The sequence below is a fragment of the Rattus norvegicus genome, chromosome 8, assembly GCF_036323735.1.
Source record: "Rattus norvegicus strain BN/NHsdMcwi chromosome 8, GRCr8, whole genome shotgun sequence".
NCBI lineage: Eukaryota > Metazoa > Chordata > Mammalia > Rodentia > Muridae > Rattus > Rattus norvegicus.
In genome coordinates, this window is record NC_086026.1 from 79,513,203 (window position 1) to 79,540,999 (window position 27,797).

The window sequence follows — 27,797 nt, forward strand, 5'->3', positions numbered from 1 at the left end:
CTAAACACAATCTGCACACAAATATAAAGCATATATATAGTCCTGTATGTATGAGTGACTTCCTGAGGCCAAGTCTAGAAGTTTAGATATCAAGGATGTCTTAAATGTTCCAAGGAAACCTGTCACTTCATCTCTTTCCATTCCATAAGTGTGTATGAACACTGTGTCTGTCTGCCTCTCTGAAATAGGACATTTTTCTTCCTTTTTCCAGACAAGTGTAATACGGTACTTTAGAAATTGTGCTGGAAGAAAGTGCTTATAAATGAAGAATGTGATGATTTTCATATTTCCTCGAGTTGTAACGAACGTTATTTTAAAAAGAGTTGTTAGGGGACAAGAAAGATACTTCAGCTTGTCAGGTGTTTGTATTGAAAGTACAAGGATCTGTTCGACACCCCAGAACCCACATTTTGTTGTTTTGGTTGTTTGGGGGTTTGGTTTGTTTAAGGCTAGGTATGGTGACACTCTTAATCCTGGCACTGAGAGGTAGAGACAAGGGGACCCTTAAGGTTCGTCTACCATCCAACTTAGCAAGTCACAATGACCTTGACAATGTAGGCTACTCCTGAGGAACGGCACCCAAAGCTGTCCTCTGCCTCCACATGCATACATACACACATACACATGGAGAAAACTGTTAGTAAGAGCGCATTTTCTTGTTGTTTGTTTTGTTTTTCTTTGACAGTCTCACTATAAAACCAGCTGGCCTGGAACTCACTATGTAGCTCATGGTAGCCTTGATTTCACAATCCTCCTGCCTCAAGTTTCCCAAGCACTGAAGTTACAGACCTGCACCATCATGCCTGGCTCCCATGCTTTACAACACAAATAATTCCTTAGATTCTCTACTGAGTGCATTACTCTCGGGATGTGGGGTGGTTTGGATGAGAAAGTCTCCCATTGACGCACAGCTGTGAGCATTTGGTCCCTGGTTAGTGGTGCTATTTGGGATCTCTTATGTGGTGTATGTAACTGGTGGTGGGCTTCGAGGGTTTACAGCTAAGCCTCATGTCCAGTTAGCTCTGCCTGCTTTCTGGATGTATTTGAAGATGTGCTCTCTCGGCTGTCTGATCTGGCTACCTGCTGCCATGCATCTCCCACCATTCCAGATTCTCCCTCTGAACGAAGTCTCTCTTCCCTTCAGTCTCTTTGATCACAGTACTTTATCACAGCAACAGAAAGTAACTACTGTGGGATATAAAGTATCTTTCAGAGTACTACTGTGGGATATAAAGTATCTTTCCTAGTACACTTAGAGGCTATTTATCCAATGCAGCAATGAATGGTCTGATACCTACACTTCAATCCACAAAGCATGTTAATGCTTTCTCTTTTTTTGGCTAAATATCATAAAATCTCCAATCAATGCAGCAGTTGCTTGTGTATCTTGCAATGTGCTTTGCTTTTCCCAAAGTAGATCACATTCTAAAGAAGATAAACCTTCCGGTGAACAACAGTATTGCAGGTTTGTGTCAGTCAGGGCGAGGATTTCATAGGCAATCCGGAAACAGTCGACTTTAGTTAATCAGTTTCCAGAGTTGAGAAAGCTCTACCTCAGCTAAAATCATCTGTTCCAGCAGCAGTCAATCAAACTCTACATCTTTTCTGGTTTTTTTTTTCCTTTTAATTTACTTTTTTTTTTTTGAATGTTCATAGTGCTACCAACACTTCATACCTTTAAGAAGAGTGGAGTCTACCTCCCTCTTTCAAACTAACCGTTATTTCCATCATGAACTGGTCGTGGTGACACCATGTCTTCATCCTTATTAGGTGGAGTGATTTTTTTTCTAATTTTTTTGCACTGATTCCTGTTTAGGACACGATGTCTTGGGTTCTGTTTCAAAGTGAAGGGTCGGGCTGGAGAGATGGCTCAGTGGTTAAGAGCACCGACTGCTCTCCCAGAGGTCCTGAGTTCAATTCCCAGCAACCACATGGCGCCTCACAACCATCTGTAATGGGATCTGTTGCCCTCTTTGGGTGTGTCTGAAGACATTAAATAAATAAATCAAAGTGAAGGGTCAGTGTAAATGAGCTCCAATTAAATAGATCTCTGCCTGCACAGTGGCTATGATAACAAGTTGTTGTATTTTATCAAACCTTGGGATTTGCTTGCTTATTTGTTTGTTTTGAGACACCATCTGTCTGTGTAGCCTTGGCTGTCCTAGAACTTGCTATACAGGCTAGGCTGACCTCAAACTCACAGAGATCTGCCTGCTTCTACTTCCTGAATGCTGGGACTAAAGTCCTGCAACATCATGCCACCTTAGGATTTTATATTACAAAATATAGTTTTAAAATTGCGTCTGTCCCTTCTTCATTCTATCCCCGTGTGTGTGTGTGTGTGTGTGTGTGTGTGTGTGTGTGACTGTACCAGCATGTGCACTGACATCCATGTGCTCACCCATGTGTGCTCACATAGAGGTCAGAGGAGATGTTGGGGTGTCTTCTTGAATTGTACTTCACCTCATTTTTTGAGGCATGGTCCCTCGTTGAACCTGAGGCTTACATTTGTGGAGCCAGTAGCCCCCGGGATCTGCCTGTGTCCGTCCCCAGCTCTAAGGTTACAGGTATATACCACCACACCTGGCATTTACTTGGGTGCTGGTGACCCAAACTTTGGTCTCCGCATTGGCACAGCAAGCACCTACTGCTCTATCTTCCTAGCCCCATTCTTTTAGACTCACAGAAACCTCTTACCAAAAATGTTGAAGATAAACTCTGATTGGTCCCATTATTAGTTGCGACAGGTAATGGAACCTCCTGTTAATCTTTCCTCACTGAATGATGAGGACCATCTCTTGCATATTCAACAAACATAGCCATGCTCAAATTTGAAGGCTCACACTTGTATAACCTCAAACCACAGCCTACCTATTCTTGAGCAAGGCAAGTTCTTAAGACCCAGTGTACTAAAATACTCGAACACACAAGCCTAGCGCTCCCTAGGGACGGCTGTAATCCAACCCTAAGCATGCGGATGTCTCTTTAAAATGTGCGTTACTGGTTCTCTCCAGTACTCTCTGGGATAGAGAGTAGCATACACGGTGCTCTGTACAGTTCAATCTGACTTTCAGAAACAGGAGTACACAAATTCTCTCTGGAACAACTTCTTTGACAAGTTCATCATAGAATGGAAACATTTACCAGGCCCGAGTAAAACTGCTGCTGGGTTTCATTTTTGGATTTTATAAAGTGAATATGTATGAATACATATGCATTTCAGACTGGCTTTATGAATAATTAAATGGATATACAATTATATCCACTTTTATCCTCAGCTTTACCAGCAAAAATATCTTCAATCTATGTGGGGGGAAAAAAGGGTATTTTGTGGGTTTTTTCCAAATTTGTGTGGGAACTGCTAGTGTATTTTGAATTTATATGCTTTTTTTATTAAATACATCTTATGCTTCATGAAATGGGAATGATTCTAACATCATTTCAAATATATAATTCTTCACTGTGTCTTATTTTTCTGGCCCTAGGTTTGAAGAGCAGATCTAGGAGTGGCACTGAATAGCATCTATGAGTCGATCTAGGCACTGCTTCATGTTAGAACCAGTCCTCCAGAGGGGCCTTGTTGGCAGAATAAGACATTCCTTCTAGTAGAAATAAAGGGATTGCATTCACTTCTAAGATATCGGTAGGGAATGAGGGAATGACTTGAAATTTAAAAAAAAAAAGTGCCTGTGTGAGGATCAGAAAAAACAGCATTTACTTCTGAGAGATGACTGCCTGCTCTATTGGTAAAGGGCCTGGTGTTGGAGCCACCAGGACCTGAGTTCAATCCCTAGCAGCAATGTAAACAGCTGGCATGGTGGCACACACTTGTAATCTCGTTGCTGGGGAAGCAGAGATGAGAGTGTCTCTGGATTTCAAGGGACACCTAGACCAGCTCAATCCATGAGTTCCAAGGCCTCTTCTCAGAAACAAGTAACTGAGATTGAAGTGATGGTTCACTGGTTAAGAGTGATTGTTGCTCATAAGAGGCCCTGGGTTTGGCTCACGTGATGGCTCACGATCATCTTTAACTTCAGTTCCAGGGTATCAAACACTCTCTTCTGACCTCTAAAGCACACACATAAGCACACACATGGTATATAGACTTACATGCAGGCAAAACACCCAGGCACACAAACAAATCTGGAAAAAGAAACAAGGTAGAGGCTGAGAAAGGACACCTCAGGTGAGTTCACACACACACATAGTCACACTCATACATACATGCATACAGACACATTCAGACACACACATGCACACACAGAGACACAGATGACAAATACACAAACCCATTTACACACGTGCACACACACACACACACACACACACACACTCACATGTGCACTCATTACCCTTAGCCCAAGGAACTTCACCCAACCAGAAGGAATTCCCAGGGCTACTCTGTCTCTACAACTGTCTCTGTGAAAAACTTCCTTCCTCTAATGGATAACCCTGATTTTGCCATATATCACAGAGAAAGCTGTGTGACTATATTCTTTTTTAAAATAGATTTATTCTCTTGTAGCACTTTATGTATATTTTAGAACCTTGGAAAAAATATTCCCTGGTTTTCCCTCCTGTGTGCCTCCATTTTGCTTCTTCCCAGCCCATGAGACCAGCAAAGGTAGTCAGGACAATAAAACCAAACCTATGGGGTGGGACCAGATTATTCTGCCCTCTAAGTCTTTGAACCACACATCATATCTGAGGCTGATCCCTCTACACTTGCTTAACCTGCCTGTGAAGTTCACAGTGATTTTCTTAGTTCTGAGATCATCAATGGCCTCAAACCTGCTACTGTAATAATGCTTCATTAGTAAAGTTAGGGATCTGACAATGACTTGGGAGAATGGTCCCGTGTTTGCCTCTCTTTGCAGCATCGTTGATACCTGAGAGTATCAGTTAGTGTTTTCAGGCACACCAAGACGGCAGTGTGGAAAGACTACTTAGTTATGTGTATATATGTAGGTGTGTGCTATGAGCACATGGGAATGTGCAGGTGCACAGGGAGGCTAGAGGAGGATGTTGTAGCTGTGGAGAGGGAGTTATAGTTGGCTGTGAGCCCTTGACTCGGGGGCTGGGAACAAAAGCGGTATGTGCGCTTATGCACTGAGCCATCTTTCCAGCCCTTTTCACCACGCACAAAAGTAATTTCAAGGAATACAATGTGTCCTTTTAGAACAGATTCACAACATGTCCCAAGGGGAGAAGGACTGATGGTGGGAACAGAAGATCACAAAGCTGAACAGAACAACTGGAGAAGCTGAGTGCCATGGAGTGGAAAGTATAACTCACTCAGGCTTCCCTGAAAGAGAAGGCAAGGCAGAGAGGGGGAATAGACAGCAAAGGCATATGCCAAGATCACAGGGCTGGAGAGATGGCTCAGCAGTTAAGAGAATTCGCTTTCTTGCTGATGATCTGGAGTCCATTCCCAGCATCCATATGGCAGCTCACAACCATCTAAAACTCCTGTTCCAGGCTATCTGATACCCTCTTCTGGTTTCTGCAGGAACCAGGCAAACACAGAACACAGCACACACAAACATACATGCAGACAAACAGTCATACACATAAAATAAGCTTTTAAAAAACTATTAAACATTGCCTCCAAAGTTTGTAAACACAGGGATTGAAACAGTATTTAACACATTTAGATACAATTGGTTTAAAGGTATAGATGTAAGTTAAGAAAAATATTATGTATTATCTGAAAATGTATTATCTGAAAATGTTAGCAGTCCGTTTTTTCTGATTGTTTGAACATTTTTGAAATGTTTTTAAATATGAAATATGGAACTACTTGAATGGTAAATAAAAGATTGGTAATAAATGTTGAAAATTAAGCAAAGGGCTCAATCCCTATACTTGGGAAGTAATGGCAGGAAGGTCAGGAGTTCAAAGACAGGCTCAGCTATACTGCAATTTGGAGGCTAGCCTGAGATACACTAGACCTTGTCTTTTAAAACTGGAATAAATGAATGAATGGATGAATAAATGAGATGAAATTCAGTTACAGATATGAAAGGGAATTCCTGATATATTTCCAAACAAAAGAGGAAGGGTAGCACAGTGATAGAGTGCTTGCATAAGATCCTAAAAATAAATTTGAAGTTTTTTAAATAGACTTATAAACCTAATTATCTGATTAAACTACATTCACGAATTTTTTAGAAAGAATGCAATTAATATAAGTATATTCGAATCTGAAAGGTATCATTCATAAGGATTCTCTTTTTAGTTAATAGTTTTTAATATTTCAACAATAAGTATAAATAGTTCACGAAAGGAAAATGTAGTAGAATAGTTTACTCAGAACCAAACATGGAATCAAGTTTATTCATGTTAAGTTACTAAAATGAAGAAACTAAAGACCACAAAAACCTCACTCTTTGGCATGGTTGCAAGTGATTTTCTGCCACCGTGTGGAGAACTCTGCACGCTGCAGAACTGAAATACAAATTGGAACTCTGAAAAATCTGTAACTGAGGAGAAAATGCTTCCTTCCAGTGGCCAAGTGGTTTTGCTAAAACTTTGTGGATCAGTTTGTCATCTGTTTCCCCTCTAGCAATTAAGAAAATTGCTAGGGGAAATAATAATCCTTATCACATATGATAACAACATTCCAAGCGTCCGTCTAATAAATATGTACTGTTCTGTCTCTAAAGCCCTGTGAGGCGGGCATTGTTTTTTTTTTCCCCCTAAAAATAGGTACGTCACAGAGCGCTTAACTCTCTGCCAACAGGGAACAGATCTAAACTGTATCTCCAAAGTACTGTGCTTCGGGTCAATTTAAAATATTTTTGACCTCACCATTCCTTTTAGGACTGATAGACTTGCCCAAATAGTTACTTACTAGGTCTAGTAAGTAACGGATTGAGCACGTTCAACTTCTTGGTTCTTTTTTTTTTTTTTTTCGGAGCTGGGGACCGAACCCAGGGCCTTGCGCTTCCTAGGTAAGCGCTCTACCACTGAGCTAAATCCCCAGCCCCCGTTCAACTTCTAAGAGGGATGGCTGTGTCCTCCAAACTAATAGTCCCTTGAAGCTCCTTAAAAGTACAGCTCATAGACTGGAGCCCTTCAAAAAATTCTTAATGGCCCCCACAAAAAAGTACAGAAATTGAGATCTTTTGACAAATTTTTTACGACAGCCAATTTTAGGACTGTTGACTGTGCTAATAAAATATTTTACATTTATTGGCTTCATTTTAATTTTCATTTTTTTATGTCATCAAGTTAGGATCCACAAATAATCGGGGAAAGCATGCTTTAAAGCAATAGTTCTAAACCTTCCTAATGTTGGGACCCTTTAATACAGTTCCTCATGTTGTGGAGACCGCCAGCCACCAAATTACTACGTTGCAACTTCAGAACAGTAATTTTGCTACAGTCATGAATCGTAATGTAAATATCTGATATTTCCTATGCTCTTAGGCAGCCCCTGCGAGAAAGGGTCCTTTGTCACACTCCCAGGGGATCCACTAGTGGAGAACCGCTATTTTAAAGGGTGAGGGGGCGGAGAGTTCAGATAATAGAGTGCTTACCTAGCAGCCAGGAAGCCCTATGTTGTCTGTCTCTGCCACAATGTGGTAACAATCATGTTGATAATCTTAGCACGCTAGAGACTGGGGCAGGAGGATTATTTTTCAAGGTTATTTCAGATACACTGGGAGAAATTCAAGGCCAACCCGGAACACAAGAGAAGAGTCTGGGAAGGGGGCGGGGGGTACTTATTACTCTCCGAAGCACTACTGGAGAGAAAAGCTATTCACGTCGGGAAATTCTATCAAAGTAGATTCTTCTAGGACCTGGCTACCCTTCATAAGACATCGACTATCTCCCCCCCCCCCCCCTTTTCGTTCACTTTGTAATATAGTTAACATAATGTCAAGTATAGGCAAAGAGAAACTACTAGCCCTTTCAGACAGCAAGGTTATGTCCCTGTAGAAACAGAAGGTGCGTGAGCCTTAGAAAGCACGCCCATCTCCTCCCCGGCCAGCAGCCAGCCAAAGCTGTAGCTAGCCCGGGACAGGAAAAAAAAAAAAAAAAGTCTCAGAACTGCGCGTGCGCAGAGAGGAGACCCGCTGGGGATTTTAGGATAACGCCACGCCCCTGCTTCCTCCCTCAGCCGCGCCCGGCGCCGGTCCGGAGGTGGTCACTTCCGCCGCGGCGTGCTCACTGAATCCGGGTCAGCTGCTGCCTCCGGGACTGCAGCTGAGACCGTCCGGGAAAAGCTGGGCCCCGTCTCCACAGCCGACCAAGGGCAGCGGGCTCTGCCCGGCGCCACTTTCTGCGACCTGGCCGTCAGCCCCACGTCGCCGGCCTGGAGGGGCAAAGAGGACGAGGGGGCCGCGGCTTCCTCCGGGGTGAGCGCAGCCGGGGTAGCGGGCCGGGCTAGGGCGCAGCTGGAGGGCTGCAAGAGAATCCGCCAGGCCAGGCGGGGGCGGCGGCCGAGGACTGTCGCGTTCGCGTTCCGGGTCCGAGCGCTGCCGGGCCCCGCCCTGCCTCGGACGCTGGTGCCAGTCTTGCGTCCCCTTCCTTTTCCGTCTGTGGCCGAGAGCCTGGGGCGGAACCTCCCGGTTCCTGGCTTCCCCTAGCCACGTTTGTTCCGTGTTCCTAACCGGCGTCAGTCCGGAGCAGAACAAAGAAACTTGGGCGTGTAGTGCACCCCGTAGCCTCGGGAAGGTGGACGCAGACAGCATACTATCAATCATCAGGGCTCTTTTAAACCTTCCTTAGTGTGATACCTAGGGTAGGGTGTGTACGTCAATGCCCGATGCTTGGTTGTTCTCTGACACTTAACCTCTTCATTTAAATACCGACCCGGATGCTTTGGATTGCTCTATGCATCTGATGCCACTGAAGAATTCTAACTAGGTCTGTTCACGTTCAAGCAGAAACTTATTTGAATCTATAATACATTGCTTCGAAACTTCCTTTGTCCTAGGAACTCTTTGAGGACACAGCTTTTGCAGTATTAAGGTATTTCTAGTGCATTCCATTTGCGATTGCATCTTAGTATTGCTTTCTTTAGCATCACTTTTATTTTCATCAGGATGTTTTCCCTCATACTTGAATTCCCACCTTCAATGAAATGCGCGTTTTCTTATGATTTATTAGAATCTTTTAATTGTAAAATTTTTCTCTCTTTTATTTTTCCTCAAAAGTTTTTTTTTTTTAATGTGTCTGTGGCATGCGACTGCAGAGGGCATTGGAACCCATTGGAACTGCTGGCAATTATAGGCTGTTGTGGGAACTGAAACAGGGTCCCCTGAAGAGCAGCAAGGTTGCTTAACCACTTACCCATCCCTCCAGCCCTCACTTGTAGAAACTCTGTAATTCCTGAGTGGATGTTTTCTTCAAATTTAGAGTTAAAGTTATCTAATTAAGTCACCCATACTTGAAGTTACCAGTGTTTGGTTGCCTTGCACATTTTTTTGCTTGGTTCTTAATCAGTCTTTCTCTATCTCTCAATGCTATCATTAGGTCTTTTCTAGCTGTAGCTTGATGTTGCTGAACTAGGAAATGTGGCCCATGTGTGCATGGAATAGGAACTAAGTTACCATAAACATAGTCACATCTTTGGGTATACCTTTCACACTAAGTATACCCAGATCTGGTTTTACAGACCTATTTGCATGGACAGATCTGCTATAGTTCTGGGAATCGGGATGTGGGGTCTGTCTTTTCCCTCTTGTCTAAGGTTAAGGGCTAATAACATTGCATTCCCACATTTGTTGGTCAGTAGAAGCCCTAACTACGCATCAGTTTTGAATGGGTATAGAAGTAAGGTAGAATACTCTTTGGAGCAGTGCTTCTTTGTGTTCTCTCTGTAGCAATGAGAGAAGAGGGCGTCTGAGAACAAAAGTTATGTCTCTAGACCAAGAGTGGCTTTGGCTGGCACTGGTCAGTTCTTGTGTTAAGATTACATCCCACGAAGCAAGCATTATCACAGATAGTCCTGACTTAACATTGTAACCAGCTTCTAACAAGCAGACTCTTTGAGATAGGGTGTTAGAGTTTAGTCTACTTAAAGGTATCAATACATCTCTAGTACATTCTGCACACTGATAATTTAATAAATCTATTCTTAGAGGTGTTTATCCTATGTTATGTTTTTATAGTTTTGAGAGAAGTTAGCACCATTCTAGTTTGTTGATTGTGTGTATGTGTGTGTGAACACTGTTGTGGAAGCATTTTGTCCTTGAAACCTACAAGGGGAGATGACTCAGTGAGTAAGGGCACTTGCCTAGAAACCCTGAACCCCTGAGTTTGACTCCCAGAACCCACATAAACCAGCTGTAATCCCAGCAGTCCTATAGCGAGATGGGAGGAGAAGACAAGAGAAACTTCTTGAACTTTATGGCCAGCTAGCTTGGAGCTAGCAAAGAAAGTAGAAGACAGACCCTACCTCAAAATAAAGTCGACAGAACCACAACTAAAAATTGTCATTTGCGTGTGTGTGTGTGTGTGTGTGTGTGTGTGTGTGTGTGTGTTTAAAAGATAGAATTTTAAAGGGAACAATGACAAGCAGGTATGAAGGATTTTTCCAGGGACTTTTGTGGACTTTTGTGTGGGCATATAGGCTGTCCGTAATAAATGAAAGTAAAGGAAGCAGAACCTTTCGTGTTAGTGCAGGCTTCTGCCTTTGTGTTTGCTCTCAGCATGCACAGCAGTTACTTAAACCTATCTTAGCAGCAGTGTTTAAAGTATGTAACCGTAAAGTTACCATGAAAACTGTCAAGTCACAGCCTACATAGGTCAAAATAGGATCCTAATACTTCATTCTGTCACCTTCCTAAACTGCTTGTAGCTTCCCTCCTCTAGCTTGTTTGGATAGGGAGGAGTCTATCATCTTTGATTTTTAACCTGACTAGGGGCGAAGGCTGTTGATTTCATTATGACTGCCTCATATAACTGGCATAAAGATATCCTAACAAGCTGCCCAGATACAGATTATTTCTGTGGAAGTATGTTATTTTGCCAAGTAGTGTATTAAAGTACTATTTCTGTAGTCTATAACATTTTAGAGTTCTAGAAGCAAAACTGGGAAGGCAGTGGTCTTGGGAGTCAGAGGCATCCAGATTCTCTCAGAGCAGTTAATGCTTTTTTCAATGCCTTTCTTGCTGTTTCCTGTTCCTTCTGCTGCCTGGTGATAAAGTGCTTCCAAGAACAGAACTCGATTGTTGGCTTTGTTTTCATCTACCTAGTCTGCTACCCCCGTCGTTCTTGGTGAAATTGTGGAGTTAGTCTATTTCTCTCTGTTCCTTCTTTGTTAAACTAGCCTGATAATCGTCCCTCCCCATAACTAAAAATCCATGATAATGTGTGTGACCAGCACATGACTGAGAACATTAGTAAAATTGAGGAAGTTGGCTGCAAGGGCTCAAGGAGTTGGGCTTCCATGTTTGCCTGTGCTGTGGAGAATGGAACCCAGGGCCCCAGGCGCTGAGCAGTGTCTGAGCACCAGCACCGCTCTCCAGGTTTACTTTGTAACAGGGTCTTACATAAAGGCTCAGGGTAGCCTTGAACTTGCAGTCTTCCTGCCTCAGCCTCTGAGGGAGCTGGGATTACAACCCTGTATATAAGGAGCCCCCTTTTTGTTGTTTGGTTTTAGTCGTGTTAAGACAAGGGTCTAGCTACATAGATATCCCAGGCTAGTCTCAATCTCAACAGTAATCCTCTTGTAGGCCTCAAAGTACTAGGATTACAAACCTGAGCCTTCATGGCAGTTTTGAAGGAGTTAGTTTTCAACTAAGAAAGTAATAAATGCTAAGAGAAATAAGAGAAATAAAGAACAACTTTACCAACAGTAATTTACATTGTATATATTTATGTTCCCAAAAAGTATTTTCATAACATTTTTAAGGGAAACTCATAATAACTATTTATATAATTCAGAAAGCAAAAGAAACTTAAGGGTTGACCAAGGCCTGGCCCAGTTCTGGTGCACCGCCACTGTGAAGCCCCGTAACGTGCTGAGCATTGTGCTGATGTTAATGTATTGATTACAACTGCCAGTTCCTGCTGTTACTTCTGAGATTTTTTTTTTTCTGGTTATTTAAAAAAGATGCCCAGAATATTCTGCTTCTCCCCACCCCACCCCCAGTACCCAGGAGAAAGGCAGGACAAGACCGAGGGAACTGTTGTGGTTATTTACCCGCACGTAGTTCAGTAACAGAACGTCAGCACGTTATCTTTTCTTCCCAGTACTAATAAAAAGGTTTGTAAAATTGTAAGCCCTTTGAGACTTTCCCAAGTATAAGTAAATACTCAACCTGGGAGGCAGAGACTCTAGTCATTCATTGAGGAATGAATTTAGTTTGCTGTATGAAACTTAACAATTCAAGCATTTAATTTCCTTTAGTTTGTTTTTAGAATATCATTTGATATGAATGTGAATAGCTCTCGTCTATTAGAAAGGTTTTGGGTGGTGTTTCGTTTTGTTTGGTACATGGTTTTTTAAAATCGGGTATTAGAGAAGGACGTGGGTGCGCTGCTTGGGCATGCTGCCCTTTCTCTGTGTCAGCCACTCGGAACTACTACTTTGTTTTTGTTTATATTTATTTTTGTAGCTCCAGTTATGATGTATGGCTCTTAAGAAAAATTCAAAGGTAGCATCCTGGCCAATACCTGTAGTCCCAGAACTCAGGAGATTGGAACAGAAAGGTCACAAGTTTGAAGACAGTCTAAACTGAAGGGCAAGGATGTGTCTGAGAGATTGAGAACTGTGTCAATGCTGTCTGTAGGAACTTGCTCTGTGTTACTCTGATGTAAACGAGTTAACACTCAGAGTGCCTCCGTGTCAGTGATCTGCCACCTGCTTCTGTTGAACTTCTTACCAACTGATAGTCATGACTTTTTAAAGATTTGTTTGTTTTTTATTTTATGTGTGAGTGATTTGTCAACATGTTTGTGTGCCACATGCATGCCATACTCTCGAAGGTCAAAGAGGGTATGTAGCACCCCTGAAACTGGGGTCTCAAGTGTCATGAGGGTGCTGGGAACTGACCCCTGAGCCATCTCTCTTGCCTCTCTTCATGACTTATACTGTACTTCAGCTGAATTATTCTGTCAGACAGAAAGTGAGTTGGTGCAGAAAAAAACAAGATTAGCGTTTAGGGCATGAATTAAAATAGATAGTTGCACATGTGACAGACAGCATCAGTAGATGGGACACCGAGTTATGAGAAGGGCGTGGCACAAATGGGAAGCACATCATCAACCAGTACAGTCTGCTGCTGGACAGGCTCCACACACTGAGTAGACTAAGTGGCTAGCAGTGGTGAGAAGGAGCCGTAAACACTGCAGAGCGCTGGGCTCCGGTGGCTGTGTCTGTACATGGAACGCACTCCTGTGCTTCAGGATCCACCCTGTGCAGAGGGCAGACAGCCAATTTGTTATTCTATAGTAGAGACGCCATTTGTCTATCTGCAGTAGGTCAAGTCTCATAACCAGACCACTGAGCTAAAGCCTCTGTGGCTGCTGGCATGGAGATGCGAGCTGGAGGGGAGACTGCTGCACCTTTGCAGCAGATGAAGGGCAGAGGTGGAAATGAAGCTGTTGCTCATCTTTCTCCCCCAGGACCTCGGCTGCCTGGATTGCCAGGAGCTGGAAGTTGACATTGAGTCTAGGCTGAGGATGGAAGGTGTGGAACTGAAAGAAGAATGGCAGGATGAAGACTTCCCAATGTGAGCGGTACTTTTTATTAAACAGATTTGGACCAAAGCATCAGGATTCCTTTAATGAAATGTCAGCTCATGAATGCTGGGCTTCTTTAAAGAGAAGGTTACAGTGATCACTGGATACTAGGAGATGAAAGTTATTTTCTACCAAATATGTGACTGACTTATCTTTTCACATTTATTTGAATCATTTCAGCTTCAGGTTTTAGGTTTTTGTGCTTTAAGCTAAAGTCTTAGGTTTTTGGAGGAATGGGCTATCAGCTCTCTGAAAAGTGAATGGAGTGCCAAGCTGGTAGGATCCACTTGTAACCCCAGCACTGTGGAGATGGAGACCAGATCCCCAGGCCTACCTGCCTGGGCCATGTAATTAGTCCCAGGCTGGTGACAAATGCTGTCTCAAATGGTGGACAGCCCCGAGGAACATCTGAGATTTTCTCTGACTGCAACACACACACACACACACACACACACACACACACACACACACACACACACACACTGGTTTGTAGAACTTTTGAAACATAGCTTTAGTCCTTATAATTGTGACATTTTAATGGATCTTTGAGCTTCAAAAGAGTTATTTTTAATTTCTGGAATAAAGAGCTTATCTATGTCTTCTAGACCTTTACCAGAAGATGACAGCATTGAAGCAGATATACTAGATGTAACTGATCCAGACAGACAGCCTGGTAAGAATTTGTGTTACTTTTGAATACATTTCTTTACATATATAGAGAGAAACCAACAACATTGAGCCCCCCATCCCACCCCATAGAGGGCGTCAAAGGGCAAATTTTGGAATTCTTGAGAAATTTAACTTTATAAAATAGTATATCTTTGGTTTTAGAAATTTTTACAAGGAGCAAAAGAGACTATTTAATAAGAAATGACAATAAAGTCTGTCTCTGTTGTTTCAAAGGAAATTGGTACTTTCTTGATCTCTCTCTTTTTTTTTTTTTTTTTTTTTTTTTCTTTTTTTCGGAGCTGGGGACCGAACCCAGGGCCTTGCGCTTGCTAGGCAAGCGCTCTACCACTGAGCTAAATCCCCAACCCCGTCTTGATCTCTTGACAAAGAAATAATCGTAAATAATTCTTTTAAGAAGAGACAGTGCCACTCTCCAAGTCCACTCAGACATCTCACAGTGCTTATAATTAGTTCCCTGAGCCCACTCTCCTCTCCTGGACTCTGGGCGCTGCACTCAGGTGCATCCACCCACACATAGACACACATGTATGCACATACTTAAAAATAAATTGGGTCTGGAGAGATGGCCTACAGTTAAGAACACTTGCTGCTCCTACAGAGAACCCAGGTTCAATTCTTACATCCACATTGCAGCTCACAGCCATCTGTAACTGCCGTTTGGGGGATCTGAGGAATTCTTCTGGCCTCCTCAAGCACTGCACAGAAGTGGCGTGCAGACATAATACGCAAGCAAAACACCCATACACACAAAATTAAAACAAATACAATGTATCTACTTATAAAAGCAGCAGCCGCAGTCACAACCAGGTTTTATTAATTAATACTTTGGAATTTCCTTTTAAATGTTTTTCTGAGGAATGAAGTGACTAAAATGTCTGAGTAGTCCAGTCTTCTTCCTTGTTTTCCAATTTCAGGCTCGTTAGAAGTTAATGGAAACAAAGTACGGAAGAAACTGGTGGCCCCAGACATCAGCCTGACCTTGGATCCTGGTGAAGACTCTCTGTGGTCAGATGATTTGGATGAAGGTGGAGAAGTTGACCTGGATGGCTTAGACACCCCCTCAGAGAACAGTGATGAGTTTGAGTGGGAAGGTAATTCACTCTTTATATGAGCCTTGTGAATGAATGTTTATATTACACAGTGTTTACCATGGTGTTCTCTTTAGGAAAAATAGGATATGGCCAAATCTAACATAAAGCCTGCTAAAGTCCATTGAAGGATTTTGTTTGAAATATGTTATTTTTTCTGCAGTTCCTAAGTTTGTTTCTAAAGTAGAAGATTCTGAAAATACTTGAAGTTTTCAAGACTAGATTATGCAGGTAGATTTCTTTTAGTTTAGTTTTGTTTTTCCTTACTTCCCCAATATTGTATAGTTTTGATTTTTCATAGTTGCTTCCAAAGTATTATCTAATATTCTAGTATATTCTTGTCAGTCAATCGAGGAGGGGAAAAAAGTCCTCAAAGAGACATAAAAAATAGACTAAAAAGCACCTATGGGGCTGGGCATAGTGGTACAGCCCTTTAACCCCGGCCCTCCAGAGGCAGAAGCAGAAGGATCTCTTGAATTCTAGGCCAGTCTGGTCGACATAGTGAGTTCAGTGACATTCAGGACTACATAGATCCTGTCACAAATAATAACACTAACTATGTAAGCGTGGCAGAGAAGGTGCTGAGGACAGCTGCACCTGTAAAGCTGTGCCTTGAGGAGCGAGTGCTCAGCCCCAATCTGACACTGCTGCTCTCCTATTCAGTGTTCAGAGGCATTGGCGTGTGTTTTGCTGTGTGTGCTTTCTAGAATTAGGCAGTAGTTGATTGTGATTTTAGACAGATGTTAATAATCTTTTCATTTCATCTTTAAAGTGAATTTTGCAACAAAACTGTACTTAAAAGAGGTAGACAATAGGTAATGAAGAGTGATACTCTGTAGTTTTTGTTCTTTTTTTCCCTTCCCTGTTTTACTGGTTCAATAAGCAGCCCAGTAAGAAGCAATCTTTTATACAGACACTGAAATAGTTTTCTGCCTGTGTGTTTTGTCTCTTCTCTCCTTAACGCTGCTGTAGTCATTTCCTGGAAGGATATTTTCCGTTAACAGCTTTGTCTTGGAAACAACTAACATGCAGTAGGTTTCCCCTCCCCCCATCTTTTGGTAAGGACTATCGTACTAAAGTTTTGAAAATCATTCGTTTTAAATCAACTAAAGCGCAATCTGCAAACATAAATTACACGTAATCATTGGAGCTTTGGCTGGTGTTAATTTGTGTAAATTTTTGCATGTGTTCTTCAGAAGTCCATGTCTGCTTTATAAAACTGATCAAAGGGAAAACAATCGCCAAGTAGTTAACCACTTTCTATCTCGTATTACAATGTTTTGTAATTAGTGTATGTGCTAAGAAGGCAGTTGGCTCTCGGGTAGTTACTGGCAGTAAGCTGCGTCAGTAACTCTAGTGGGCACTGTTGTCCTGAATGGAATCTGGAAAGGCACATGAGGTGCTGAGGTTCCGATTGCTCTGTCTTTCTTAAGCCTGATGTAAACGTTGCACTCTAACGTAGTGCTTTGTTGAATTGGGCAGCAGAAAGTTCAAGTAAGCTGATTTTAAAGACATAAATTGGCCTTAAGTAAGAACAAGCCTTTTCTTGTTATAAAAGTGATAATGTCAGCTTATATATTAAATTCTCTGTAAATAATTGTATGTGGTGACGTGCACCTGTGCTCCCAGATGCTGGGAGATTAAAGCAGGATCACCTGAGCCCATGAATGCGCGGCTAGCCTGGGAGCCACACAGGACACCAATAAGAAAACAGAAAACTTGGAATAATCTAGATAGTAAAGTGGTTAATATAAATTTTGATTTTTATTGTGTAAACAACAGTTTGTGATTCAAAAGCCTTTTATTTTAACAGATGATCTTCCCAAACCCAAAACTACTGAAGTCATTAGGAAAGGCTCAATTACTGAATATGCAGCTACAGAAGAAAAGGAAGATGGACGCCGCTGGCGCATGTTCAGGATTGGAGAGCAGGACCATAGAGTGGACATGAAGGCAATCGAACCCTACAAAAAAGTTATTAGCCATGGAGGTAAGGGTTAGGGCGGATCCTCTGGATCTTTAGATACTGTTTCCAAAATCTAAATGCTGTCAAAAAAAATGTATCTAGAGATAGTAGCTTATTTTGAAAGAAAAAGGTTTACCGCTTTGGGGATTTTTAATGTAAAGTGTGTTTGGCCTGTATGATGTCTGGACACCACCACTTAGCTATCTCGTGTCTCCATAGAGGCTAGAAAAGGGCAGTAGATCCTCTGGGGCTGGAGCTAGGAATGGTTGTGAGCTTCCATGTGGTTGCTGGAGTCGAATCTGAGTCCTCTGGAAGAACAGCCCGTGCTCATAGCTGCTGAGCCATCTCTCCAGCCCAAGGATTATAAAAGGTTTGAAGTAAAATGATAAAAGGACAACTGAGAATTACTTATATATATAGAACTGGAAAGATGGGTCAGCAGTAAGATTACTGGCTGCTCCCCCAGTGAACCCAAGTTCAATTCCCAGCACCCACATGACAGCTCTCAGCTATCTGCAGCTCCAGTCCCATGGGATCCAGTACCTTCTTTGCAAGCATTTACACTTATCTTAGTTTACTTAACTAATTCAGTTGGATGAGTTTCAACAAAAGTTTGTGTATGTCTCAGTTTATTCAAAATACATGTATGCACACATAGGTACGATCCACGCTCATACAGAACATTTCCCTTTGTCTATGACTCTCCACATTTCCAGTGAGCCCATCCTCTCTAATAACCACTACTTACAATCTAGCCTGTGGTCAACTTTGCCTCTTAAGAAATGTCACGTGACTGGTTTCTCAGTGTGTGTTTCTTGTCATTCAGCATGTTTCTTAGCTACATCCATGTCGGGGTCTAGTTTATTCTCTGTCAATGTCATTGTTCATCAGGAAACTCTGCATTCACATGTACATAGTTAAAAATTATAATCCTATAGAGCAAAATTATGCCAAAGACTTTACCCTTCTTTTTTCTTCCCAGGCTATTATGGGGATGGCTTAAATGCCATTGTTGTATTTGCTGTCTGTTTCATGCCTGAGAGTGGTCAGCCTAACTATAGATATTTGATGGACAATCTCTTTAAGTAAGTATGGCTTTGGGGACCCGTGTTCAAGACAGGATTTCTGTGTATCTTTGGCTGTCCTGAAACTCACTCTGTAGCCCAGGCTGGCCTTAAACTCACAGAGATCTGCCTGCCTCTGCCTCCTGAGTGCTGGATTAAAGGCCTGAGCTACTACTGCCCACCTAAGTAACCGTATCTTAACAAGATGTTTGAACAGAATTCTGAACTGATTAGGCTCATAATTTATGCAAGTCTTGTAAAAATTAGAAAGCAAGAAGCCAGCTTGATAATATGGGCCAATAATCCCAGCTGTTCAGCAGGTTAGGGGAGAAAAGGATCACAAGTTGACGGCATGTCCAAACTATATACAGATCAAGGTTAGGGTCAACCTGGGCAACTTAATGAGACCTTGATGCGAAGTAAAATGTCAGGAAGAACTGGGGACACAGGGGAGTGACTGCTCTGGCCTGGCATATATATATTCCATCAGGCAATAGCAGTAACAACATACATAAGTCGTCCTATTTCTGAGTCCCCAGGTCTTTATATTTTTAGCATTATGAAACTGTATTTTCCAACTCAGTAGAAAAAAGTTGCATTTTAAAATTATTATAGATTATCTTATTCAACTTGAGTATTTGGAAACATTGCTTAAAAAGGTAACTGACCATCTCAAAATTATATGACTAAATTACTTACATCCCTGAGACTTGACCTAGTCACTCTTTTTCTTGGCTTAGTGCAGTTTTCCATTTTGTACAGTGAAGCTCTCAAGCATACACAGAGAAAAGCCGAGCCTGCCGTGCCTGGTCCCCCTACCCCGACCACACACGTGCCACTCAGGCTTCAGGATCTGCTGTGGCTTTGTTTTAAGCAGTCCCACCATCACCTACTGCTGGTGCTTGCTCCGACTGTGGAAGAAGAAGGGAACTGTGTTCCTTTGGGAGCCTGTTCAGTCCTGAAGGTGATGTTTACGACATGTACTTAATTTGTTTTTATAGATATGTTATTGGCACTTTAGAGCTGTTGGTAGCAGAGAACTACATGATCATTTACTTAAATGGTGCGACAACGCGAAGGAAAATGCCCAGTCTGGGATGGCTCAGGAGATGCTACCAGCAAATCGACAGACGGTGATGTAGACTTGGCTGAGAGATTTTTATAGTAGTTTTATTAGATTAAAGTATACTTTCTGTTGGCATTTAAAGATAACATTGATTTTTCAGTTGTACTTGTCAACCTGTGAATGTTTTTATTTTTTTAAAGATGACACTGAACAATGTCATGGCGAATAACTTGAGTCTGCTTTTAGTAAGAGTAGCTTTAATTCTTCAAAACACCCGGGGTTGCTCCCATTCTTTCTTACGCCATTTGGAACACATGATTTAATACTCACCCTCTGCTGTGTACTGTACTCTGGGGCCTGGGCAGTGCACAAGTTCTGTGTAGAAGCCAGGAGTCACTAAGCTTACTACTCTAGTGCTGTCCTCTTGGTTTGTCGAGACAGTTTCTAGCTCAGACTTGGAGCTCTCTGACCAGGCTAGTAAGCCAGGTACCTAGAGAGTTCCAGCACTGGGAGTACATACCTGCCACACCATTCTCTTCTTTTTTATCTGGGTTCTAGAGAATGATAGCTTGGGCCCCGTGCTTACACTATAGGCACTGGACCTTCTAGGCCATCCCCCAACTCTCAGGTTTTTTAAAGATACTCATCCAGCTATAGTTTTTCAGAACAAACACTAAAAATGTGTTCTCTTGAGAGTCATTGTCCACACCAGTGGAGTGACTTTAATCTTGCTAATGGTTCAATTTTACCCTCGTTGATTGAAATGGTTTACCCCAACCTATTAGTAGGTTTTTTTTTTTTTACATGCAAACATACTCACTATCTTCTGAGATTTTTTTTTTAAATACATACAAATATCTAAAAAGAGGCTTTTACTTTGTAGTAAAATTTTTAAATCTCAAAAATGTTACTGGGTCTGACTCTTGTGCTCATTCCTTTGGTTTTCCCTGCCCCGTCCCCCTTTACAAGTTAGTGCTTTTCATGGTATTTGAAGCAAATGTCAGTTTCTCCCTAGACTTGAACAGAAAAATACGGTTACTTTCATGTTGAGTATCAGCTCTTTCCTTGCAGTTCAGTGTGTGTGCTGATAGATTTGAAAGCAGGCAAAATGAGACATGAATTTGGACAAATTAAATAAATTCTATTTCACAGAGTAGGAGGGATATTTAGAACTTAAGAATCTATTTTCTTATCTTTAGAAGTGTTATACTTAAATGAAAATTTTTGCAGACTTTTTCATCTATTTTGTACAGACTTGCATTATACTTATTTATGTCTAACTTTTTGCTACAATTTATAGAAATTTGTATAATTTTTTTTCTTTTTTTTCTCCAGATTAAGGAAAAACCTAAAGTCTCTAATCATTGTGCACCCCTCTTGGTTTATCCGAACACTTCTGGCTGTTACAAGACCATTTATCAGGTAATTTTCTGAGAGTCCTTTTTTAAAAAAAAGTTCCTTGTATTTAAATGTCAGTTTTATGTGTCACAAGTCCTGAGGGTATTGTTTGTGTTTTTGTCCCCAGTTCAAAATTCAGTCAGAAGATTAGATACGTCTTTAATTTGGCTGAACTGGCGGAGCTTGTTCCCATGGAGTACGTCGGCATACCAGAGTGCATCAAACAGTGCGTCTCCCTCCTTTGTTTCTCTTCCTGGATCTGGGCAAGAGGGCTGCTTCTCTGTCTCACTGTGCTCAAGAACACAGGGCTGTAAGGAAGAGGTAGAGGAGGAACCTGTTTGTCCCACAGCCTTCCCTCACAGCTTCCCCTTGCAGCACCAGGTTTGCATAACCGGAGGGGACTGTGCTCATGAGTCCTTCTGTACCTTACGTGCTGTTTAAGTCTGAGAGATGACGTCCTGAGGAGGCAGTCCTGTAGAGTCGCTTCTCTACTTGACATGTTACTCTCACGAGTTTATCGTGTTACTGTGTTACTGAAGGAACTCCTATTGCTAAAGAAACAAGTTGTTGTTTAAAGCAGCCTGGTCTTAATATTTTCCAGAAATTAGAATTTTCTGTTTCATTGTTCACATCCACCTGCCTTCTAAGAGACTTGGTGAGACTCTTGGTGTGAACACTTGTCATCGAATTGCTGTGGTGCAGGAAGTGTTTCTCTTACTGTTGGTCTTAGGGTTTAGGCTTAAGTGTACCCAAACCAGAGTTTACCGAGTTGATTTTTATTTTCTACATCATGTGAAAGTGTTAGCATTTCATACTTGTGCCTACATAGTTACACGTTCAGTCTTTTTTTTTTTTTTTAATCTCAAAATGTGCATTTACTGAAATAACTCTTCCCTACCAAGGTATGAAGAAGAAAAGTTTAAAAAGAGACAAAAAAGGTACATGCACACCTCGACTGGGTTGCATCTAGACTAGTCCATTCGCATCGCACAGACTAACCCTGCTGCTCGTTGGTTAGCTCGCAAACAGAGAATAGCATTTGTAAATATAAATGTCGCCCAGAACCCAGTACAGGGCGAACCCCAGCTCCTCCTGCTCTGTATGAGCATGCTCAAAGCCTGTTCACATCAAAGCCCTCCCACTCTGTGTGCTGGTCTCAATACTGATGCTGAACCCAGAGAAATGACTGGGAGCCCTGGTTAAAGTCCCAGGTCCTTGAAGCCTCGCATTTTGCTTGTGGAATAGGTATACAGATGTTCCCAGCAGCAGCTTGGGCCGATGATTATATTTGCAATGCATATACTCTTTAGCTAACCAACATTGATTTTCTTTATATGCTTAAATAGCCTGCTAACCAGTCAGATCTACATGTGATAAAATACCTAAAATCCAGTGTACCATTTAACAGTTAAACACTCTGCTTTCTTCTTTAAATTTAATTTTGAACACTTCTTCTTTGAGTGTAACAACCTTTCATTTGTTAATGTCTTAGTGTAAAGATGAAAGGCAGAGTATAAATAGTTTACTGTTTTATATAGTAGTTTAGAAAACTATAGGCCTTGGGCCCAATTTATTCATAGTTTAGTTCGGGAGTGTTTGTTTTGTTTTGGAGCTGGTCTTAAATCTGTCTCAGGCTGGCCTCTCTTTCACAGAAGGGCTTCAGTGTCCAATGTGAGGCTGCGGCTCTACCACCACACCCACTGTTAATGAGTTTATTTTTAAATTTTAACAGCATTAGCAATTGTGACTTACTATGACCTCGGAGACAAATATGAGAGGTTCCCATGTGTTCCTTTAACCTCTGTGGGCTAGTTAGAGTCTTTGCTAGTATAGTCTTAATTCTGAACAATTTGATTCTTTTGGTGAGAATTCAGCTAACCATTTAAGAGTTATTTCTGTGTGACACTTTACAGTTTCAACAAGATTCACTGATCTTGTGTAAAGCAGTACGTAAGCAGCTTGAGTAATGGAGTCTGCTTTTCTCTCTAGGCAGTGCTGTGTATATGCCTGACAAGTGGATGAAACTCAAATATCATCGATAATTATAGATAGTAGTTAGAAGCCACCTACCTTCTAGACTTTAAAATGACTTACTGGGAATTGGTGCTGGCAAATACCTTTAGTCACAGCACTTGAGAGGCAGAGACTAGCAGATTCTGTGAATTGAGGGCAGCCTGGTCTACATTTTTCCCCCCTGTTGAGGAAATGCCCCTTTAAAAAGGTTTTAGTATTTAGTTGCTGTCAGAAGTATTTCAGGCATCACATAAAAAGTACAATTTAAATGTTTTACTTCCGTTGTTTGAAAGCATTCGAGGTTGTTCCATCCTGAGTATTCCTCCCTTGGAATCCCCTCTGCTTTCTCACCTGTCCTTAATCTATGTTCCCCTGCTAAAAGATAAACATAGTCATTTATCTTGGATTTTTTTTCCCATTTTGCTTGTGTTCAGTCCTCAGCAGGGTCATTACAGATGTCTCTTAGCACTTAATTCTTATAAAACTTCCTTTGGTCATTAAAAGGATGATTTGGAAATGTTTAATTAGCTCTAAATACAGAAATAAGTTTAAGACAAACTTAGGATAGTGGATATGGCAAGCATCTATTAAGTGAAACCCAGAGAGGTGTTCCCAGTATTTGCTAAGAACTAAGGATTGAAGTATAGTCTATAGTCCTTTTAAATGTTTTACCTGTTTTCTTTCTGGAATGTGGTGTCCTGTGGCCAGGCAACTGTCATACTTCAACAATGCCTACAATTACTTCTTAACAGTAGTTCATATTTAAAAAATCAGTTGTATATTGTAGACCTTCCTTAAAAAGACTTATCTTTGATGCCAAGGTAATATATTTTTGCAAAAGATTTTTGCAATATATTTTGCTTTTTACTTTTGATTGATAGATATTTAGGTGATTGTAGGAATGGAAACAGGTGTGAAAAGGGCCACCCTGCTCTGTGTACTAGTGTGACTTACATATCCCACACCAGCCATTCAGGCTACTACAGAGTCAGTACTGTTCCCACATTATCTTCTCATCTCCATGTGCCTACATTTTCGTAGTACCTCTGGCTAGCCAACCATTAATCCAATGAGATTTTTAACTCGTGTAGATACTTCTGAATGTTGAGTCCATATGGCTTACTGTCAAAATAAATGAAAAGCATTCACACACAGTGTACCAGTGAATTCCAGACAATAGGTGCTATTGTGTAATACACAGTTTAGTTCTGGATTTTAAAGTGCTCATTGGTCAGTTGGTGATGTAAGTGACATATTTAAAGTTCAGTTAACAGTCATTTTTGAGAGAGTTGATGTTCTGTCAGCAGTCTTGTCCACTAAACTTCCTGCTGTAATGCAGTTATAAGTCATCAGCTCTCAGGATGTTTATGGCTATAAACATAAAGTACCCTGTGGTCGTTAAAGAAGTAGTGACGGGTTGGGGATTTAGCTCAGTGGTAGAGCGATTGCTTAGGAAGCGCAAGGCCCTGGGTTTGGTCCCCAGCTCTGAAAAAAAGAACCAAAAAAAAAAAAAAAGAAGTAGTGACAACATTTGTATCCTTGCCAGTGTCCTGTTGCTTAGAAAAATTCTGTTCCTTTTGGGAAATGTTAGTTTGATTTTTTTTTTATTGTTGTTGTTGTTTTTGTTTTTTAACTATGTTTTGTTTGCAAAGCTTCGTTTTTTTTTTTTAACAGAATAATCTGCTAAAAGTAGTAGCTTTCAGAAAGAAGTCATTCAGTTGCCGGTGTCATGACTATTTTTAATTAGCTGTGTTTTTTCATTGAACAGAGTTGATCAAGAGCTTAATGGGAAACAGGAACCACCAAAGAGTGAGCAGTAAGTTCCGCATCCATCCCGGAGGAGGCAGAGCACCGGGGGCAGGGCTGTAGTGCATCCTAGTGCACTGCTGGCTCAAGGGTTTATGTCATCTGTTACAAAATTTACTTGACTTCTTTCCAAATGAACTCTTGTACAAGGGACTGTTCACTGCTGTCATGGTTTGCAACTGTTGAATTTAGCTCTTTAATAACTAATTATATTGTAATCGTTTTATATTGCTAAATAGCAAAAACTACACTTTATATAAAACAATTTTTACATTTGTTTATTTGAAATGATGCATCTTCAGTAAAGTATTTATATACATAAATGACAAAGGAAAGAAATAATATATATTTTTATGTTTGGGGGCAATATTTTTTAGTGTGTACCTATCTCGTGGATGAATATGTACAAGTAAATAAGACCACGATTTTAAGTGTAAAGTGCATGTAAGACTTTGTTTTTGTAAATGGTTGGATACATTTCCTGGGTAACTTAGGCTGGGTTGTCCTAAAGCAGGGGCAGGTAAATTGACGCCAAGAAGTACCTAAGGTCATGCATGTGGTCTGGGCAGTAGCAGCAGCCTGAGCTTCTCCTCACCTGAAAGCACGTTGTATCTTAATGTGGTGGAAAGGCAGGTGGGTGAATGACTTGTTTTCCTCTCTGAAGACATGTTGGAACTAGAACTAGAGATTTTGAAAAGCTAGTAGTTAGGGTTTATTATATATTTGTATATAAGGGACACTGTACTTTACCCAAAGTCAGAACTGTTCTAAGAAGAAAGCAAGCTCTTAAGATGTGTTCAGTCACGTGAGCTGAGTGGTGTCGTGTGTGTGAAGCTGTGAGGTGTGCAGAGGCTTCGATGAGCATTCATGGTCAGCTGCATCTGTAGAGCAGATGGCGCTATGGCATGCTCTCACAGTGGGGCACTTTACCAGAGTACGTCCTCGCCGGCTGTCCGACCACAGTGGTATTTGGCCTCAGCAGATGGGCGTTCTCGCTGCTGTCGGATGGTGTGACAGTGCTGTCCATGGGTCAGTTCTGTAAGTGCTGAGGTGCTACTGCTGTGCACCCGGGATGCCATTTGCTGTATGTAAGCCTTTAGCTCATGTGGTTAAGTACCTTGACTGAACGTTGAAATAAATATTATTTGTGCCTCCAACCAGGGTCTAAAAGTCATTCTAAAACAACAGATTTGTCTAGTCTTGTGTCATGGACTTGCCTGGTGTATGTATGTTTAGTGCACTATCAGCTTCACGACCCCCAGCCCGTCATGTAAATTGTTTACAGAAGTGATCCAGCAAAATAACATTGAACAGGCGTAAACTAAGCTTAGGTTATTTCCTCCCACACTGAGCACATGACCTTCACCATTGCAGTTTTTAGGGTTAAGCTTCTATTGCAATAGGGAATTTTTCTTTATTTCTTTGTCCTTCTTGGACATAAATTTGACCTACTAGATTAAAACCAGTTATGGTCAAGCTGGAGGACTTTGTGGATAAAACATTTCTCCACAACCTCAGCCTAGATCCAGGACTCGTGTTGTTGCAGTGCATTGAGCCAAAACCATTTTGCTTGTGTTGATGAAGGAAACTTTGAGAATAACTATATAACACCAGGCATGGTGGCATGAATTTAAGGGCAGCCTGGCCTACATAGCTGCATAGACAACCTTCTGAACTTACCCAAGAGTCGCGAGTAGCTTGTAGATACAGTGGCTTACAGAGCCTCTCACCTACCTTGTCTCAGAATGGACTGAGCTTTGTCTTTGGTTTTCTTCCACATTAAATACTAAGATCATCAGTTTCAAAATACAGACGATAGCCTCAGCTTTTTACTGTGTTTTACTTTTTGCAGAAATGGTTGGTTTGGGGTTTTTTGTTTGTTTTGGGTCTTTTTAAAAATTAAAAGTAGCCTATATTCAGTTAGAACATGGAGAGCTGGCTCAACAGTTGTAAGAACACTTCCAAGTTTAGTTCCCAGCACCAATGGCCAGCAGCAGCTCACGGCTGCCTTTAATTCCAGCTCCAGGGGATTTGCTTCAGTCTCTGGCCTCTGGGCATCTGCATACACATGCACACATACACAGAATCTTTTTTTAAAAATGAATAAAATTCACAAGGAACAGCTTAATATAATATATACCTTCTTGCCTAGGGAGTCTGAAACAGAATTCTAAGTTGGGGCCTATCTGGGCTACATAGCAAGCCCTTGACTGAAGAAGAAGGAGAACAGTGCTTTAACTGCACTTGAATGAATGTGGTATAGAGATGTGCCCACAGTAAATGTAAACATACCTGTACAGCTGGTGATAAATAGTAGGTTAGAGGAAAAGCCATATTAAGTTGATATTTAATTGGTACAATATAACTTTTTCCCATGTCATATTTTAATTTTCATGATTAACTGAGATGAAAATGCATAGAGTAATTCTTTGACTTTTTTTAATTCTTTTGACTTTTTTTGCAGGAGTCTTAGCTAAATTTGACAGGTTTAATTCAGGTTTAATTCAGGTTTTTGTTACCATCTCTGTTACTTTGGCTCTGACTGCCCTCTTTTTATCAAGTTTTTCTTAGAAAATAATGTAACTCTGTTCTGCTTGTGTTCCTGAAAAAGCACCAAGGGAAGCTGTGAGGTTTCCACCTCACATTGAAGCCTTTAACCAGGGGCAAGAGGGGCCAGGAAGTGTGGTGCTAAGCAGAGTTAGAAGATAAGTGAGAAAATGGGCCATTAAAAAGGCTTGGTTATCACCTACATGCTCTCTTAAGGAACGTACTCTGTATAGCTGCCGGTGGTTTCATTTCCCATTTCCATACAGAAACAGATGTAAGGCATGGATTGACGAGGGAACTGCTGGTAGCCCTGGGATGATACTCTCCTGTCCTTTGCATCTTCAGGCAGAAACAGGTCTGAACAATGGCGTAGCAGCTACAGTCTCCATGTCAAGACCAATCCCACCCTTCACAGTTGGTAACGTTAATGTTGGCTTCTGTGCTACCTGTCATGACTTAAG

General features: G+C 41.4%; 1 protein-coding gene across 3 annotated transcripts; it reads left to right on the top strand.

Annotated features, from left to right (window-relative positions):
• Positions 1-8,172: 8,172 nt before the first annotated feature.
• Bnip2 (BCL2 interacting protein 2) lies at positions 8,173-25,946 on the top strand. Of its 3 annotated transcripts, XM_006243370.5 has the most exons (11): positions 8,228-8,363; positions 13,582-13,688; positions 14,304-14,371; positions 15,303-15,479; positions 17,290-17,466; positions 18,425-18,527; positions 19,508-19,639; positions 20,908-20,994; positions 21,098-21,196; positions 21,873-21,908; positions 24,752-25,946. In XM_006243370.5, exons 2-11 carry the CDS (start codon positions 13,639-13,641, stop codon positions 24,801-24,803), a joined length of 981 nt encoding a protein of 326 aa, XP_006243432.1. In that variant the 5' UTR covers positions 8,228-8,363; positions 13,582-13,638; the 3' UTR covers positions 24,804-25,946. The 3 variants fall into 3 exon arrangements, with proteins under 3 accessions (NP_001100305.1, XP_006243432.1, XP_006243433.1); XM_006243371.5 differs by lacking the exon at positions 21,873-21,908; NM_001106835.1 differs by lacking the exons at positions 21,873-21,908; positions 24,752-25,946 and having other exon boundaries at positions 8,173-8,363; positions 21,098-21,569.
• The last annotated feature ends 1,851 nt before the right edge of the window (positions 25,947-27,797 follow it).

Excerpts from the sequence above, each read along its gene's own strand:
- Bnip2 (NM_001106835.1), top strand. The coding sequence starts at position 13,639 with ATGGAAGGTGTGGAACTGAAAGAAGAATGGCAGGATGAAGACTTCCCA. Across the intron at positions 19,640-20,907 it reads TACCAGCAAATCGACAGACG|ATTAAGGAAAAACCTAAAGT; the intron begins GTGATGTAGACT and ends TTTTTTCTCCAG. Across the intron at positions 20,995-21,097 it reads GTTACAAGACCATTTATCAG|TTCAAAATTCAGTCAGAAGA; the intron begins GTAATTTTCTGA and ends TTTTGTCCCCAG.